The 19,192-nt window shown below is 56.4% G+C and overlaps 1 protein-coding gene across 7 annotated transcripts in view; it reads right to left on the reverse strand.

The window, feature by feature from the left end:
- TLN1 (talin 1) overlaps positions 1–19,192 on the reverse strand; it is a 192,949-nt gene that overhangs the window by 90,435 nt on the left and 83,322 nt on the right. For 4 of the 7 annotated variants that reach the window (XM_050943517.1, XM_050943519.1, XM_050943518.1 and 1 more), the window contains exons 3-13: positions 13,722–13,819; positions 13,163–13,292; positions 12,575–12,727; positions 12,157–12,299; positions 10,013–10,140; positions 9,577–9,637; positions 8,950–9,054; positions 8,525–8,680; positions 7,468–7,569; positions 6,769–6,845; positions 777–957 (exon numbers count right to left, since the gene is read on the reverse strand). In XM_050943517.1, the coding sequence (XP_050799474.1) occupies positions 777–957; positions 6,769–6,845; positions 7,468–7,569; positions 8,525–8,680; positions 8,950–9,054; positions 9,577–9,637; positions 10,013–10,140; positions 12,157–12,299; positions 12,575–12,727; positions 13,163–13,292; positions 13,722–13,819 (1,334 nt within the window). Of the gene's footprint in view, positions 1–776; positions 958–6,768; positions 6,846–7,467; positions 7,570–7,893; positions 7,938–8,138; positions 8,318–8,393; positions 8,466–8,524; positions 8,681–8,949; positions 9,055–9,576; positions 9,638–10,012; positions 10,141–12,156; positions 12,300–12,574; positions 12,728–13,162; positions 13,293–13,721; positions 13,820–19,192 lie in introns of those variants that run through there. The other 3 variants (XM_050943521.1, XM_050943524.1, XM_050943522.1) reach the window with 3 other exon arrangements.

The raw sequence follows: 19,192 nt of genomic DNA on the forward strand, positions 1-19,192 counted from the left end.
TGACCAGTGCAAGGTGCCTACAGGTTGCCCTGGGATCCAGTTGGGAGCCCAATGAGGCCTTCCCAGACAAGGCCAGCACCTCTCACCATGCCCTGGGCAAAGCCCAGAGCCAGGGACCCTACCTGGACAGACCTAACAAGGAAAGATCTGGAGCGGCGTCTGACACCTGCCCTGAGGGCGACATCTGGGACCACAGGCAGCTCAGGGCTAGCCACATCTTGGGCCAAAGGAGATGCACAAGGCCGATGTTGTCAAGTCTATGTCCTGCCTCGCCCACCATGAACACAGCACCACCTGAACAAGGCCCCGGCTGGAGGGTGAGGAGGCACATCCAGCTTGTAGGGCAGGAACTGCTGCCTCATCCGGAGCACAAGTGGGGTGAGGTTGCTGAGCCAGGTCAAGGAAAAGCCCCTTGCCACACATACCACTGCAGGGGCCACCAGCCTGGGCAGGGCCAGATGCCACAGGTGCTGACAAGCTGCTGGTAATGCTGATCTGAAGGGGGGCACAGCTGCAGGGAGCTCGGGCTGAAAGGAGGACCCGAGTGACCATGGAGAGGGGGATCCAAGAGTGGTTTGGAGGGAATGGGGCAGCGCAGAGAGAGATGGAAAAGGGGTCTGCACTGGGGAGGTCTGTGAGAACGCACAGGGCAGCGTGCCAGTTAACTTGGTGTGACAGACACCCAGCCCAGGGGAGAAAGGCCCATCCCCACACGTTCCCCACGACTCAGCCAAAGGCGGGCAGAGCCGGCTGTCTGTGGCAGAAGCAGCTCTTACCAAGGGGGGCATGTGCCCTCGGTGCATCTGGCCACTGGTGATCTGCTGCTGTGCCTGTGGCATTGTGCCAACCTGGAAGTTCTCTGGCCCGCCGGCCCCTGAGCGCATGATGGCTGGCAGGGCTACTGAGCCATGCTCCACCTTGCCCACGCGGTTAAACTGCTGCTGCAGAACAGTTGACCTGCAAGAGAATCAGCACCACCGGCTACAGCTCAGCTCTCAGGGGTTCAAGGATTCCAAGGCCCAGAAGGACCATGGTGCTCGACAGGTCTCACCCTCAGCACAGCACAGGCCAGAGACCGAGTCTGAGCTAGAGCAGGTCTTTGAGAGAAATATCCCATCGCTTTCAGTATTGTCAGGGATGGAGAGCCCAGCGCAACCCTTCGTAGATGACTCCAATAGCTAATGGCCTTCCCTCAAACGTTTACACATTTGTTCTACACTGAATGTGTCTGGCTTCAACTCTCAGCCACTGGACTGAGTTAAGTCTTCCTCTGCAAGACTGAAGAGCCCACTCTTACAAAAGCGATTACCTACCTCTCCTTAACTGTTGTTCTTCGAGATGCGTTGCTCATGTTGATTCCATTCTAGGTGTGCATACGCCCATGTGCGTGGCTGTTGGAGATTTCTACCTTAGTGGTATCCATAGGGCCGGCTGTGGTGCCCCGGAGTGCCATGCTCATGCATTGTTATATTGGGCGCCGCTGGCTCTACGCCCTCTCAGTTCCTTCTTACTGGCGACTCCAACAGAGGGGCAGGAGGGCGGGTCATGGAATGGACGTGAGCAACACAACTTGAAGAACAACAGTTAACGAAAGTTAGGAACCGTTTTTTCTTCTTTGAGTGCTTGCTCATGTCGATTCCATTCTAGGTGACTCACAAGCAGTATCCTCGGAGGTGGGCTTGGAGTTCACAGCTAGCGGCTTGCCATACTGCTCTACTGAAGCCAGCATCATCCTGGGCCTGCTGGGGGAAGTGCATAACGGAACATGAACGTGTGGATGGATGACCACGTGGCTGTCCTACAGATGTCCTGGATCGGCACTTGAGCTAGGAAAGCTGCCGACGAGGCCTGTGCCCTGATTGAGTGGGTGGCTACAAACACTACAGGGGGCACCTTCGCCTGATCGTAGCAGTAGTGAATTCAGGCAGTGATCCAAGAAAAAATTCTTTGAGCTGACACTGGATGACCTTTCATCCATTAACTGCAGGGTGTAACCTGAAGATATTATGTCGAGCACCCAACAGTCCAAGTTCAGCCACAACCAGGACGACCAGAAGGGCTGTGGACAGTTGAGGAAAGAGTGGGAGGGTGGATCCTGGGATGTGACTGGGGCGCTGTCCTCGAGCACATCCTCAAAATGCCTGTTCCTGGCTTTCTAGGTCTCTGGAAGGGCCATACTGGGCAGATGAACGGGAAGATGACGGGTGTCGCTGCTTAGACCCCCTTGTCTCTGTCCTTTCTCCTGTAGGGTCTCAGCCGCGGAGTCCCCCAGGACCTAGACTGCAGGAGTGGAGGACAGAATGGCTTCCTGGACTAGGGAGGAGTGTGCAGGCCCAAGGAACAGAGGGTGACCCAGGAGTCTTTAAGGCCATGGAGCCGTGTGTCTGTGAGCTCGAAGAGCCCCACCCCCTCAAATGGGAGGTCCTGAATGGTGACCTGAATCTCCTGGGATAATCCAGAGGACTATAACCAGGAGCTGCGCCTCATCACCACCGCAGAAGTGCCAACTCTGGCCACCGAGTCTGTCGTGTCCCAGGCCATCTGGAGGTCACCTCTCATTACTGTTTTGCCCTCGTCCATCAAGGCAGCAAACTCCTGGGCTTGGTTCTGTGGGAGGCCTCCTTGAACTAGCTGATAGAGTCCCACAGATTAAAATTGTACCTGCCTAACAGGGCCGGGAGTTAGATATCCAAAAGTGCAGGTTGGACGTTGAATAAATTTTCCTGCAAAACAAGTCCAGTCTCTTGGAGTCTTTGATTTCTGGTGTGCCACTCACCTGACCCTGCCTGTCCCTCTCATTGACAGCGAACACAACCAACGACCCTGCTGGCGGAGGTGTGTATGGATATTCAAATCCCTTTGCAGGGGCGTAGTATGTAGAATGGAAGAGGGGGGTCTGCCACAGCCACTTCGTAATCTTAAGGACCCCTGGGTAGACAGGCAGCGTGACCCAAGCTGGGTTGGTGGAGGGTATAACATTAAAGAGGTCCTCCAACTCCTCCACTAGCTCCTCAGTTTCCAGGATCAAATTGGTAGCCACTCTTTTAAGGAGGGCCTGGTGCTCCTTGAATTTGTTGGGGTGGCTGCTCATTTGGGAGGGGCCCGTCACCACTTCGTCTGGAGACAACGACAACAACTGCACCACAGGCGGAGGGCCGGGTTACTCTTCCCTCTCTAGGGACGGCTCCTTAGGTGTTGGAGCCTGCTCTGCTGCCCCCGCATCAGATTCGGCACCATGTTCCAACTTTGGTGCCGGGGCAGTTTGTCCGAGGTGGCCAGGGAGGAACAGCGGGAGCACGCCCCCCAGATTCCAGTACAGCCACTTTGCGGGCCACTGCCTCTACTGCCACACTGCCGCCACAGATGCTGTGCGGTCGGCGGTGATTCACCCTTCCTCAGCAAGGGACTGAAATCCTGCTCTGACTCAGACCACTGCCATGGAGGCCTGAGTCTGCTGACTTGATCCTCGTCGCTGACTGGTGAGAAGAGGGTGAGGATCCATGCCTGCTTGACAAGCAGTACTGGGGAGGCAGAGACTGGTGCCGTGAACTGGAGCGATCGTGCCCAGTGGGGACCTATGGCTGGGAGACCGCCTAGGTGATGCTGACCTGCGCCATGGCGATCTCTGGCAGGAAACTGCCGTTACCGAGGGTATAGGGACCGCTGCCTCGACTTCAATGTCCCATGCCTTGTAGCGGGAGAACATGGCGTCGAGGACCTGGGTCTTATGACTGGAGACCGAGGTCATGGGGCCGCGGTCCTAGGTGGGGCGATGGGGATCTACGCCTGCAGTCCAGGGACTGAGAATGCTCCGTTGCCCTAGAGGGTAGTCCCAGGACCGACATGCCCTGGGATGTTGGGGTCTTAGCCGAGTCCAGCGCCTGATGTGATGTCTGCGGTGCTGGCCGCTCTGCTGCTTCTTTACCTCCCATGGCCACCTCGAGTAGCAAAGGCGTAAGAGAAGCCAGGGTCCCCTGCCACTCCCAGCAGTCAGAGGTGGATCCCTTGCTGGGCTCGGGGGTCGGGCAGCAGCGGTATCCCTGTGAAGGTGCAGACCGCACCTGACATCGGCCCTTTGCCCAAAGCCCCCTTTCCCTCTGGTGCTGGGGAGCTCTTCTTTCGCCGCTTCTTAGGCACCGGTGAGAGAGAACAGTGCCGGATGGAGCGCTCCACACCGATGCAAAGGTAGGGAGTGGAGTCCGAGCGGGAGGGCTCCAATGCAGGACGAAGCACAGCCTCCATGAGGAGGGCCCTCAAGCAGATATCCCGCTCCTTCTGGGTTCTAGGATGAAAGTTCTTACAGATACTGCACTTGTCCTCTCTATGGGACGCCCCCAACAGTTCAAACAGCTATTGTGGGGATCACTGATCAGCATCAGCCTGCTGCATGAGAAGCATACTTCAAAGCGGGGGCAAGAGGCAGCGGATGCCCCACACCGGGGCAAAGTTCCAGCCAAGACTCTAACAAACCTAGCACTTAACTTAATGGCTAACTAAATACCAACGAACCACACACAAAGATAGACAATGGGTTGTAAAGAGCTGTTAACTGCCAACCACATTACCCGAGAGGGCGGAGACCCGGCGGCGCCTGATATACCAGCGAATGAGCGCAGCACTCAAGAGAGTGCCACAGCTGATCCTACGGATACCGCTAAGGCAAAAATCTCCGACAGCGCTGCACATGGTTGCGCGCACCCAGAATGGAATCGACATGAGCAAGCACTCAAGAATGTTTGTTCGCCACACAGGTACTTATAGCCTGGGATCAAGTCACCCCTTAACCTTCTCTTTAAGCTAAGTAGACTGAGCTCTGAGTCTATCGCTATACGGCAGGTTTTCTAATCCTTAAATCATTTCTGTGGCTCTTCCGTAAACACTCTCCAAGTTATCAACATCTTCCTTGGATTGTGGACACCAGAACTGAACACAGCATTTCCGCACAGTTGTGCTAGTGCCCAATGCAGAGGTACAATAACCTCGCTGCTCCTAGGTGAGATTTCCCAGGTTACGCATCCCAGGGTCGCATTAGCTCTTTTGGCCACAGTGTCACACTGGAAGCTCATGTTCAGCTAATTATCCACCAAGACCCCCAAATCTTTTTCAGAGTCCCTGCTTCCCAGGACCCCGTCCCCTATCTTATGAGCGTGACTATGGTCTTTGTTCCTAGATGTATATATGACAAAGTGAGAATATTCTGTAACATTTTTATGAGTCCTGTTTGTGCCTCAGCTTCCCCTGTGTGCTGCATTGTTCCTCCGTGGGTGGAAAAGGGCTGTTTGCTCTCAGAACAGGCTGAGGACACGTGTGGTTGTTGCCAAGCTGTCTGGGCCCGGTCCCCATATCAATGCAGCATCTGAGAAGACAATGGCAAATCCAATCGCTCAGACATTGACACCTAGCACCCAATGCTCCCCAGGGACTGGGATTCTCCTGCCTCTCAGCTTACCAAGTGATCTGGGTAGCTCAGCTGGGAGGCTGAGCACCGTTCTCCAGCTGGAGAACAAAGGACTGGGGAGGAATGACGTGGGGGAATCACAGCAGGCAGGAACCGGGACTCTCACCTGGAGTCTGACAAAGGAGGTCAAAAGAAATGAGCTCCCTACAGCTTGGGTGGGCTCTGGGCTGGCCAGACTGGAGGATGTTCCAACCATCAGTTCTCTGGGCTACCCTAAGGGCTCCCTGTGTTGTGTCCAGGTGACTGACAGACCCGATTGTTCTGGCAGCGCTGGGTGAGTGTCACTGCAGATGCTGGGGAAGGTGCATTAATCCCTGTGGAGTGGACAAGTCTCCATCAGGGTTTATCTCAGTGGGACTCACTAACCAGAGCTCACAGGGTGAAGCAGGGGGTCTGCAGGCCCAGAGGTCCAGCCTAAGGAGGTGGTGAAGCCGCATGGCTGACTCTGGAGGAAGAGTGAGACCCTCGGGGGTCTGGCCCATTGATGGGTTCCTCCTAGAGACTGTTCCAAAGCCAGGCCATAGCACCAATCCTGTGGGTCCATGACAGTACACATTTACATTTAGCTATATTAAAACCCATCCTGTTTGCTTGTGCCCAGCTTACCAAGCGATCTGGATCGCGCTGTATGAGTGACCTCTCCTCTAGGTTATTTACTGCTCCCCCCACTTTGTGACATCTGCAAACTTTATCTGAGATGATTCAATGTTTTGTTGCAGGTCATTGGTAAAAACGTGAACTAGCTTAGGGCAAAGCCCTGATCCCTTTGAGACTCACTAGAAACACACCTGCTCGATGAAGATTTCGAGATCTACCAGCCAGTTTTTAGTCCATTGAACGTTAGCCGTGTTAACTTTGTATTGCTATCGGTTTTTTAAATCAAAATGTCATGTAGCACCAAGAATAGCGCCCTATGGGAGTCTAAGGGCATCTCATCGACGCTGTCACTTTTGCCATGCAGGCTCGTAACCTCATCGGAACAAGATGTCGAGTTAGTCAGACAGGAGCTGTGACCCTCCCTTAACTCCTTAGTACTCGAGTCCCGTACCAGCCGCTCCATTACCTTGCCCAGGACTGATGTCAGGCCGGTAATGGCAACTCCGCAGGGGGGCATTGCCCTGTCTCGCTCCCCACAGCTGGAGGAGCTGGCAGCCCTCACATGCAGCACAGTGAGCTCGGCCAGGAGAGCCCCGCTCACACTCACTGTCCAGCAGCCCACACATCTGTCTGTTCAGTGCTCTAATCCCAGCCACCGAGGGACTGAGCTCTCCCTCCCTGGAACCCTCCCCGCCGGCTGCCCAGAGCCATACTTCTTTGGGGACACAGAGTCTTCCAGCATGGTGGACTCTTCATCCCCTTCCAGCCCAAAGTGGTCTTTGCTCTTTTTCTGTGGGACAGAGAGAGAGAGAGAGTCCATTAGTCAGCATCAACCCCAGGGGAGTCCCCTAGAGGAGGGTGCGGGGACACGGCCCAGGATGGCTTCCAGTGCCCCAGGGCTAGTCCAGGAGCCAAGCCCTGCCGGGGGCAGGGTTGAGAGGGGCCAGGAAGATGCTGGGATCACCCCTGTGACTGCAGGGGGAGGGGGAGGTGCAGGGGAAGCTCCTGCCATCCCAGCTTGGTCCCATGCAGCAGCCGCTGGTGGGGGGGGAGCAGCCACAACTCTGCTATTCCTGACTCCTGGGCTCTAAACTGGGCACCTCCATGCTACCCCCCAGCTGGCCTGGCCTCAGCCCCCACCCACCTGCCCTCTCTGCTCCCTGTAGCAATGTAACTCCTTCCAGCCCATGGGCAGAAGCACAGCAGGACGGGAACCACCCCTTGGTAGTTCAGAGCAGCCTGTACAGCTGCAGGGCCCCATGGCAGCACTGCCCCCTGCTGGCCACACTCTGCCCTGTGACCCCTCCCCCGCACAGCCCCACCCCCCGCGTGACCCCACTGTCGCACAGCCTCACCCCTGCATGACCCCCTGTGTGACCCCCACCCCTGCGACCCCTCCTGCACAGCCTCACCTTTTTCAGGATGATGTCAATGTAGCCAGCAATAAGCTGGGCGATCTGCTCCCCCTCCGTCGTCTGCACTGAGTAGTACCCATCCTGGTAATCCCCGAAATCCTAAAGCAACAGGACACTGGGCAGCACCGGAGCTGGCACCTGCTGCCCTGCCCGGCTTGCACCTTAGCTCCATGCCAAAGGTACTGCTCTGTCCCTGGGACGCATGTGCATGGGGGGTGGGGACCCAGAAGGCAAGGAGAGGTGTGGGAGGCACGGCTTGGCCAGAGATGTTGGGGAAGGGCAAGAGTCCAGGTCTTTCTCAGGGGAAGCTCTTGGCAGACACTCTCCAGCACAGGAGGCTGGTGTGGTAAAGGAGGGGCAGGCTGGAGGCAGTGGTGGAACAGGAGAGTCAGTGGGGAAGGGTGCTGGGGGACAGGTCCTTACCAGGGTGAAGCTCTTGGGCGAGGCAGCCCAGCCCCAGAGGCTGGTGTGGTCTAGAAGGGGCAGGCCGGAGGCACTGGGGGGCAGGCTGGAGGCAGTGAGGGGGCAGACCCTTATCGAGGTGAAGCTCCTGGGCGAGGCAGCCCAGCTCCAGAGGCTGGTGTGGTCTGGAAGGGGCAGGCCGGAGGCAGGGGAAGGCCGGAGGCACTGGGGGACAGGCCGGAGGCAGTGTGGGGGCAGGCCCTTACCAGGGTGAAGCTCTTGGGTGAGGCAGCCCAGCCCCAGAGGCTAGTGTGGTCTGGAAAGGGCAGGCTGGAGGAAGGGGCAGGCCGGAGGCACTGGGGGGCAGGCTGGAAGGGGGCAGGCCCTTACCAGGGCAAAGCTCTTGGGCGAGGCAGCCCAGCCCCAGAGGCTGGTGTGGTCTGGAAAGGGCAGGCTGGAGGAAGGGGCAGGCCGGAGACACTGGGGGGCAGGCTGGAGGGTGCTGGGGGACGGGCCCTTACCAGGGTGAAGCTCTTGGGCGAGGCAGCCCAGCCCCAGAGGCTGGTGTGGTCTGGAAAGGGCAGGCTGGAGGAAGGGGCAGGCCGGAGGCACTGGGGGGCAGGCCGGAGGCAGTAGGGGGGCAGGCCCTTACCAGGGTGAAGCTCTTGGGTGAGGCAGCCCAGCGTTTGATGTTGGTGAGGTTCCACTCCTGAATCACCTCCTTGGTTTTCTCATCCACACGCATCACACACTCTTTGGTGATCCCCAGCAGCCGCGGCACCAGCTTGTTCTTTCCCTTCATCTTCTCCTAGCACCAGGACAGGGAAGGGTTACAGCTGCCCCAAAGCAAAGGCACCTCCAGGGCCCAGCTCCACCGGCAGGGGAATGTCCCATCAGCGAGGGTGTAGCCCCACGGGCCCCACTCCGCTGGGTGATGCTCCAGTGATGAAGGAGAGGAGAGAACACGTGAGCAGAGCGGAGGGGAGGAGTGATGGTGGGGGGGGGTCGCATGGACACCGATAGCTGGAGGGGTGGCAGGGACAGGAGGCCGGGGCACGTGGGGAGCCGCTGGCTCACCTTGACCAGGAAGAAGGAGACGCCGTAGGTTTTCAGGGAGCGGGCGAGTTTCACGTAGCGAACTTTGGCCTCAATCTCGCTCATGTTGCCGCAGTTCTTGTGAGCCTGAGAGAGCAGAGCTGATAACCCCAACGCCATGGCTCCCTCCAGGGTGCCCCACCCTGCCTGTTGTCCCCCCTCCTTCCCCTGCTCCTGGCCACCCCGTCACGGCCCTCCCAGCAACCAGGGCCTCACTGGGCCCTGCCAGCCATCACCCTTGTCCTGTTCTCTCCCATCCTGCCTTCCGCCAGCCCTCCATGAACCTTCTCTCAAAGCAGCTGTGCTCATCAGCCTGAACCGCTATGCAGCCTCTCCCACAGCCGGTGTATCCCCTGCCCCTGCCCCTGCCCCTGCCCCTGCCCCTCCTCGCTATGGGCTCTCCCAGGAACTACCAGGCCTCCATCCCAGCCACAGCCGCACACCAAATGACCGAATGCCCCATTGAGTAGCCGCCCCAGGCTCCTGCCTCCTCTCCTGGGCATGGGTCCTGCAGCCTTGGGAGAGGCCAAGGCCTGGCTGTGCACAGGCCAGGCGAACAGATCCCAGGCCAGGCCCAGGCAGCGGCCTGCCCCACCCCGGCACACTCACCATGAAGATCTTGCGCTCGCCTTTCTGCTTGATGTACTCCTTGGGCAGGAAGTCCTTCAGGCTACAGGGAAAGCAGAACCAGCTGTTACTGGCAGAGCCTGGCGCAGGCCTGCCGACCCCCAGCACATGCCCTGGATAAGCCCCAGTGCCAAGTCCTGGCATCAGCCCCCACAGGAGCCCCAGGCAGGGCATGAGCAGGGAGTGAGTCTTTGGGGCAGGGCGGACATGGGCGAGGCCGGAGCTCAGGGCTCCGTCAGGACCCTCATCTCCGAAGCAGACCCCTCCACACTGCAGAGGTACCCAGAGGGCTCCCTGGAACGGGTGCGGCAGGGAGCAGGCCGGGAGCTCCGCCCTCACAGTAGCGCTGAGCCAAGTGCCGCACTGGGGGGCAGGGGCGGCTTGGGGGCGCCTCTGTAGGGCTCTTTGGGACCCTTACTCCAGAAAGCCTGGCTTGTGCTTCTGCTCATTGTGGGATCCAAACTGGATCTGACACTGGAACCCAGCAAACTCGCAGGCCTTGTCGAAGGAAACAGGGTGGGAGCCATTCAGGATGTCATCACGAGCCTGTGGGAGAGGAGAAGGGTGAATCTGGGGCACTGGGCTGGGGGGACGGGGAGCCACACACTGACCGGGTGTGTGTGGTCACACACTGGCTGGGGGGTGGGAAGGAAGAAGAGGGGATGGGGGTCACACATTGGCTGGGGAGGGGACAAGGATCGCACACTGGCTGGGGGGTGGGGAGGAAGAAGGGGGAAGGGGGTTGCACGCTGGCTGCAGGGGGAGGAAGGGGAGCCACACACTGGCTGGGGGGTGGGGAGGAAGGAGGAGGGAGGAGGGTCACACGCTGGCTGAGGAGGAAGGAGAAGGGATGGGGTCTCACGCTGTGGGCGGGTGGGGAGGAAGGAGAGGAGATGGGGGTCGCATGCTGGCTGCAGGGGGAGGGAGGGGACCCACACACTGGCTGGGGGGTGGGGAGGAAGGAGGAGGGAGGAGGGTCACACGCTGGCTGAGGAGGAAGGAGAAGGGATGGGGTCTCACGCTGTGGGGGGGTGGGGAGGAAGGAGAGGAGATGGGGGTCGCATGCTGGCTGCAGGGGGAGGGAGGGGACCCACACACTGGCTGGGGGCTGGGGAGGAAGGAGGAGGGTCACACGCTGGCTGAGGAGGAAGGAGAAGGGATGGGGTCTCACGCTGTGGGGGGGTGGGGAGGAAGGAGAGGAGATGGGGGTCGCATGCTGGCTGCAGGGGGAGGGAGGGGACCCACACACTGGCTGGGGGGTGGGGAGGAAGGAGGAGGGTCACACGCTGGCTGAGGAGGAAGGAGAAGGGATGGGGTCTCACGCTGGTGGGGGGGTGGGGAGGAAGGAGAGGAGATGGGGGTCGCATGCTGGCTGCAGGGGGAGGGAGGGGACCCACACACTGGCTGGGGGGCGGAGAATAGAGAGGGGAAGGGAACTGCACACTGGCTGGAGGAAAAGTTCCCGCACTCTGGCTTAACATGACGTGCTGAGACCATTGTGGAGCTGTTCCTGCCCGGCGCTGTCTGAAGATGACAGTTCGCTGACTTGAGGCTAAGCTGCTTTGCTGTTTTGCCGGGGGACAGGAGGCAAGTCAGGTCCAGGAGCTGGCTGGGGCCTGGCCTTACACAGCGTGTATGGGGGGAGGGGGGAGATGCATTACTAGCTGCTCAAACACTTCTCCTTGGGGCTAAGAAGTGGCAGCTCCTAAGGGACAGGAGGTGCCAGACCAGGGCAGCCCATCGCCCATGCGCACAGGGCAGCAGCCTGAGTCGCCGCCCCCCAAGCCCAGACACTGCTAGTTCCCCAGGGAAAGGGTTAGAAGGGAGCAGGAAGCTGCGCTGGGGCCCCTGGAGCACAGCAGGGCAGGAAGGAGCCCCGAGAGCTCAGCCAGTCCAGCCCACTGTGCTGCGACAGGACTAATACCAAGCCACCCCTGACAGGGTTTGTCCAGTCCGCTCCTAAAACTCTGCAATGACGGGGACCCCACAGCCTCCTCAGGTCACCTGCTGAACCATCCCTGCGGGGGGAGAGCTGGGCCTAACGCCCAGACTCAGGCCACGTCTACACTGGCAAGCTGAGAATGGCACAGCAGTACCGATGCAGCTGTGCTGCTGTCAGGTTGCTTGTGTAGCCGCTGTCCCTGTGACATCATAAAACCACCCCCTCGAGTGGTGGCAGCTGTGTCGGGTGAGAGCGTCTCCCGTCGAGCGAGCGCTGGGCACCCGAGGGGCTGTTTTTCACATGCTGAGTGACGTGACTTTTGCTGACATAAATGCTAGTGTAGACAGGGCCTTTCTTGTTCCAAACTAAGCCAAGTCCTTCTTAGTCTCCCGTTAGCGGACATGGAGAGCAATGGGCCAGCAGAGCGCCGGCTCTCAGTCTCGGAGAGCTGCCCTGCACCAGGTAACAGCGTGCAATCCATACTTCAAAGCCCCAGAGCATCGTGGCCAGGACACCAGCCCTGAGCAGCACAGGGCTGAGGCTGCAGAGGACCGGCATGGCCTGGGGAGCGGGTCACTAGCTAAGCTTTGGTGGCAGGTAACAGGCTGGGGGGCGGGTACCTGCACATAGAGCAGGTTGAGCTGCACAGGGTCCCTGGAGTCCACGTTCTGGTCGGAGTAGAAGAACTTGCGTCGCAGCAGAAGCGTCTCGTTGTCGTCGATGCCTTGCTCACGCAGTGTTCGCCCATGATCCAGCCAGTTCACTGCCGAGAGCACAGAACGTGAGCAGGGCCATACGCCGGCCCCACAGCTAGTCCCAGCCCAGGGCATGAGGCTGGGAGGGACAGACCGAGTGACCCAAGGCACTGAGAGACACTATGCAGGGGCGACCTCCGCACTCCCACCGCCACCTCCCTCCATCCACAGCGCTGGCCACCCCCGGGACTGACCTCCACCCATGGCGCCCACTTGCCCACTCGCTGCCCGCAGTGCAGGCTGGCCCCACCCCTCCTGCCCCCAGCACAGGGCAGGTCTGTACACTCATCGTCCGTGTGCAACTTCTGCTTGAGTTTCTCCATCTTCTTCTCATCCCGCAGCAGGGTCTTGTCCTTCTTGAGAGTGCCGGTGATCTCCTCCTTCTTCTCCTCCATCATCTCCCGCACCAGTGAGTACTCATCATGATTGGTGATGCCTGCAGGGGCAGACAGCGCAGAGCCCGTCACAGCCAGCCTGGCAGCCACAGGCTGGGGAGCCCCCAAGGACACAGAGCTCCCCCTGTCCAGTTCAGCATCCCTGCAATACGCCCTACGGGACACAAACACCCCCTGCCTGGGTAGTGCCCCTGAAGAACAGCACCCCTTACCTGCATGCAGGCACTGCCGCCCACTCTCCCCGACCCCCCACAGCCAAGCAATGCCCCCTCCCCGACCTCTGCCCCGTGCCCCCCCCCAGGCCAGGCAGCACCCCCTTCCCATCCTCTCCCCATGCCAGGCAATGCACCCTCCCCATCCTCTCATCCCCCGACAGCCAGGTAACATCGCCTCATCCCTCTTCACCTCCCCAAGCAAGACACTGCACCCTCCCATCCTGCCCCTGGCTCTGGCCTGGGCAGTGCTCCACCCCTTACCAATCCGGGCACAGATTGTCATGAGTATGTCCGTGACCGTTTTGGAGTCGTCCACCATGACTGTTTTAACCGTCCCATCCAGCATGCGAATCTTGAGCGGTCGTTGCTTCTTCTTGTACTCCATGGTGTCCTACAGTGCAGGTGCTCAGTGTTAGCGCCAGCGTCCGGGCACGCCAGCAGGGGCATGTGATCACCATGCCCTCCCCTCTGTACCAGGGAACCCCGCTCACCCCTGAGGAACAGCCATGCCCGGGAGATGGGAGGGAGTAGCCAGGGCTATGGAGCAGGCTGCACCGGGCACGGCAGAGCATAGAATCATAGACTATCAGGGTTGGACAGACCTCAGGAGGTATCTAGTCCAACCCCCTGCTCAAAGCAGGACCAATTCCCATCTAAATCATTCCAGCCAGGGCTTTGGCAAGCCAGGCCTTAAAAACCTCTAAAAACCTTGCACTGGGGCTGGGGGCAGTAGAGGCACGTACCGCACTGCAGGGCACGTCACAGTCCAGAGCTTGGGGAAGGATGTATGGGGACTCAGGGGCAGGGACTGGGCACTTACCCCATTGCGGAGCATGTAGTAGTCCAGAGCCTTCCCAGCTTCCAGCCAAATCCCCTTCTTCGGGTCCTCATCCGAAAGGAAAAGCCCAAAATCACTGGCTGAAAAACAGAGCAGACTCTCCCAGCACAGGCCCATGATCCTGGGTCCCCATTCTCCCAGCATGGGCCCCTCAGCTCCCTGGCCCAGCCAGTCCAGGGCCCTGGCCCCAAGAGCAGAGTCTCCCCCAGTGCACATCTCTCCTAACAGAACGTTGCATTACAGAGGTGCAGGGATGGATGGAGAGGCTGTTCTGGGGGGCAGAGGAGGGCGACAGCAGAGAAGAGACCGGGGGAGGTAAAGGAGCGGGGAGGCCGAGGGGGACAGGGTGAGGAGAAGCAGAAGGGTGGAATTGTGTAGAGCTTTGGAGCCTCCCACCTGAATGTCTAACATGCAGCTACACGGCTCAGAGGGATGGAGAATAAGGTGTGTGCTGAGGTGTCCAGGGAATGGAGGGAAGAGGGGAGGCAGCCAGACCCACAACCATTACGAATAGAGACAAAAACTTGCACTGAGTTTTGAAGGTGTGCAGACGTGGAGAGAGCTTCCTTCACTGCACAGCCTGTTGTGGGAGAGAGAGCAGGACCAGCCTTCGACTGGCACACAAGTCCCACACACAGCATCTCCCTCTCACCGAGTTCTGGGTCAAGGACGGATGGACTCTGCATTAGTGAATTGCCCGGCTTCCCCGCTCTAGCTTTGGCTGCTGGTAGCCGATTATACAGTCTCTGAATTAAGTTTACAAGTGTGAGCAACAAGGGTGATGTCGTGGTGGGAGTCTGCTATAAGCACCAGACCAGGGGGATGAAGTGGATGAGGCTTTCTTCCAGCAACTAGCAGAAGTTACTAGATAGCAGGCCCTGGTTCTCATGGGAGACTTCAAACACCCTGATATGTGCTGGGAGAGCAATACAGTAGTGCACAGACAATCCAGGAAGTTTTTGGAAAGTATAGGGGACAATTTCCTGGTGCACGTGCTGGAAGAACCAACTAAGGGCAGAGCTCTTGACCTGCTGCTCACAAACCGGGAGGAATTAGTAGGGGAAGCAAAAGTGGATGGGAACCTGGGAGGCAGTGACCATGAGATGGTCGAGTTCAGGATCCCGACACAAGGAAGAAAGGAGAGCAGCAGAATATGGACCCTGGACTTCAGAAAAGCAGACTGACTCCCTCAGGGAATTGATGGGCGGGATCCCCTGGGAGAATAACATGAGGGGGAAAGGAGTCCAGGAGAGCTGGCTGTATTTTAAAGAATCCTTATTGAGGTTGCAGGAACAAACCATCCTGATGTGTAGAAAGAATAGTATATATGGCAGGCAACCAGCTTGGCTTAACAATGAAATCCTTGCTGATCTTAAACACAAAAAATAAGCTTACAAGAAGGGGAAGACTGGACAAATGACCAGGGAGGAGTATAAAAATATTGCTCAGGCATGCCGGAGTGAAATCAGGAAGGCCAAATCGCACTTGGAGTTGCAGCTAGCAAGGGATGTTAAAAGGAACAAGAAGGGTTTCTTCAGGTATGTTAGCAACAAGAAGAAAGTCAAGGAAAGTGTGGGCCCCTTACTGAATGGGGGAGGCAACCTAGTGTCAGAGGATGTGGAAAAAGCTAATGCACTCAATGATTTTTTTTGCCTCTGTCTTCACAAACAAGGTCAGCTCCCAGCCTGCTGCACTGGGCAGCACAGCATGGGGAGGAGGTGACCAGCCCTCTGTGGAGAAAGAAGTGGTTTGGGACTATTTAGAAGAACTGGACGAGCACAAGTCCATGGGGCCAGATGTGGTGCATCCGAGGGTGCTAAAGGAGTTGGCGGATTGCAGAGCCATTGGCCATTATCTTTGAAAACTCATGGCAATCGGGGGAAGTCCCGGATGACTGGAAAAAGACTACTGTAGTGCCCATCTTTAGAAAAGGGAAGGAGAAGGATCCAGGGAACTACAGGCCAGTCAGCCTCACCTCAGTCCCTGGGAAAATCATGGAGCAGGTACTCAAGGAATCAATTCTGAAGCACTTAGAGGAGAGGAAAGTGATCAGGAACAGTCAGCATGGATTCACCAAGGGCAAGTCATGCCTGACTAACCTAATTGCCTTCTATGAGGAGATAACTGGCTCTGTGGATGAGTGGAAAGCAGAGGACGTGTTATTCCTTGACTTTAGCAAAGCTTTTGATACGGTCTCTCACAGTATTCTTGCTGGCAAGTTAAAGAAATATGGGCTGGATGAATGGACTATAAGGTGGATAAAAAGCTGGCTAGATCATCGGGCTCCACAGGTAGTGATCAATGGCTCCATGTCTAGTGGGCAGCCAGTATCAAGCGGAGTGCCCCAAGAGTCAGTTCTGGGGCTGATTTTGTTCAATACCTTCATTAATGATCTGGACGATGAAGTGGACTGCAGCAAGTTTGCAGATGACACTAAACTGGGGGGAGTGGTAGATACGCTGGAGGGTAGGGATAGGATACATAGGGACCTAGACAAATTAGAGGATTGGGCCAAAAGAAATCTGAGGAAATTCAAGAAGGACAAGTGCAGAGTCCTGCATTTAGGATGGAAGAATCTCATTCACTGCTACAGACTAGGGAATGAGCGGCTAGGCAGCAGTGCTGCAGAAAAGAACCTAGGGGTTACAGTGGACAAGAAGCTGGATATGAGTCGACAGTGTGCCCCTGTTGCCGAGAAGGCTAACGGCATTTTGGGTTGTATAATTAGGGGCACTGCTAGCAGATTGAGGGACGTGATCATTCCCCTCTATTCAACATTGGTGAGGCCTCATCTGGAGTACTGTGTCCAGTTTTGGGCCCCACGCTACAAAAAGGATGTGGAAAAATTGGAAAAAGTCCAGCACAGGGCAAAAAAAAAAGATTGGGGGCTGGAGCACATGACTTATGAGGAGAGGCTGAGGGAACTGGGATTGTTTAATCTGCAGAAGAAAAGAATGAGGTGGGATTTGATAGCTGCTTTCAACTACCTGAAAGGGGGGTTCCACAGAGGATGGAGCTAAGCTGGTCTCAACAGTAGCAGATGACAGAAGAAGGAGCAATGGTCTCAAGTTGCAGTGGGGATGTTTAGTTGGATATTACGAAAAACTTTTTCACTAGAAGGGTGGTGAAGCACTGGAATGGGTTCCCTACAGAGGTGGTGGAATCTCCTTCCTTAGAGGTTTTTAAGGTCAGGCTTGACAAAGCCCTGGCTGGGGTGATTTAGTTGGGGATTGGTCCTGCTTTGAGCAGGGGGTTGGACTAGATACCTCCGGGGGTCCCTTCCAACCCTGATATTCTATGATCTCCTCAATTGCTCTCCGTCAATATCAGGAGTTCCTGAGGCATCAGCACTTTGCTCATCTAGTCTAGTGGCTGTTGCATTGTTCCTCTGACAGGATCCCAAATGGCATGAAAGTTACCAGGATCTGTCGTGTCTTCATCTATTTTCTCAAAGAAAACTCCACAGAAGAAAACGTAGAAACTGCAGAGCACAAGGAGCTCAGCCAGGACGAGCCTTGACTATGGGTAGCAAGGAGCTGCCTGAGAGGAGGACAGCGAGAGGGAAGCTGGGCACTTTGACCCCAAGCTGACTGAATTAAACACAGCGAGGAACAGACCATCCCAGAACGCCGCTGCACAAAGGGCTCAGATTGCAGGGGAACAAATGCCAGGGAATTCAGAAATCTAGTGAGTACCCTGCACTGGGAGGCAGTAATAAAACCCTCCAGGGGGAAGGTGGCAGGGAACCCAAAATGACAGCATAATTAAGGTACAATGGCCTGTGATTTCTCTTCCCGTACCAGAAACAGGAACTACCTAGGAATACACAGCCAGGAAAGACTGGCCAGGAAAGAGATAGCACCAGGAAAGCGGTAACAAACCCGGATTGTGGCAAAATCTTATTCTCAAAATTAACCGGACAGGAATCATGTGGCCTGTGCACCAGCTAAAGGGAAATGAGAAAGTGTGAGCAATAGAATGAGTTACAAAGCAAGGAATGTTAGAGACAACAGGAAGGGGAGGGTTCTTCAAACCTGTCAGACAAAAAAGAACACTCACGGAGGGTGTGGGTGCACTGCTTAGGGGAGAAGATGAGCAGGTAATGGTAGATAAGAGGAAGGCAGAACTGCTCAATGCCTACTTTGCTTCAGTCCTCTCACAAAAAATAACAGGTGACCAGACGACTAGCAAAGTTATCACAGACAATAAAGGGGAAAGGATGCAGATCAGGCCAAGTAAAGAACATGTCAGCTCTTCTGACCAATCTGAGTGAATTCAAATCAGCAGGCCGGATGCTATTCACCTCAGGGTACTGGACAAATTAGCTGAAGAACTCTCGGAGCCACTGACAACGATATTTACAAGCTCGTGGCTGACAGGAGAGGTCCTGAAAGCCTGGAGAAGGGCTAACGTAGGGGAAAAGGAGGAGCCAGGGAACAACAGACCAGTCAGCCTGACCTCGATACTAGAGCCATGTCTAAAACATTCAGTTGCGAATACCGGCAGGATGGAAGGTGATCACCAGCAGCCAGCCTGGATTTACCTAGAACACATCCTGCCAAACCAGCTTGATTCCTGCTTTGAGAGGGTAACTGGGTTGGTGGCTGAGAGAATGCAGTGGACATAGTATACCTGGACTTCAGCAAGGCTTTTGACACAGTCTCCGGTGACATTCTGATAGCGAACCTGGGGATATGCAGGCTCAACAGAACTGCGATTATGTGGATACATAATTGGTTAAACAACCACAAACAAAGATTAGCTACTAATGGAATGATGTCAGGAGGTCTCAAGTGGGATTCCACAGGGATCTGTTCTGGGTCTAGTGTTTAACATCTTTATTAATGACTTGAATGTAGGAAGAGAGAGTATCTTGATCAAATTCTCAGATGACACAAAGCTAGGGCGGGTTGCCAACACTTAGGACGATAGAGCTAAAATTCAGAGGGATCTTGACTAACTGGAGAAGTGGCCTACAGACAACACAATGAAATTCAGCAGAGACAAATTAAGGTGCTACACTTAGGGAAGAGAAACCAAGTGTGCAAATACAGAATGGGGTAAAGCTGGCTTGGGGCAGCACTGCTGAGAAGGATGTGGGAGCTGTGGTGGCTCACAACCTCAACATGAGTCAGCAATGTGATGCTGTTGCAAAAAAGAGCAAATGAAGTTTCAGACTGCATTAACAGAGTCACAGCATGCAAGGCACAGGAAGTGATAGTATCGCTCTATTCGGCGCTGCTAGGCTAGAGTTGTGTGTCCAGTTTTGGTCACCACTGTATAGAAAGGATGTAGGGAAACTGGAAACGATCCAGAGGCGAGGAACAAAGATGATCAAAGTGATGGAATGCAGCCGTATGAGCAAAGGCTGAAGGAACTGGGTATGTTTAGTTTGGAAAAGAGGAGATTAAGGAGGACATGACAGTGGTCTGTAGACAGTTAAAAGGCTGCCA

The sequence above is a fragment of the Gopherus flavomarginatus genome, chromosome 3 (assembly GCF_025201925.1).
Source record: "Gopherus flavomarginatus isolate rGopFla2 chromosome 3, rGopFla2.mat.asm, whole genome shotgun sequence".
Lineage (NCBI taxonomy): Eukaryota > Metazoa > Chordata > Testudines > Testudinidae > Gopherus > Gopherus flavomarginatus.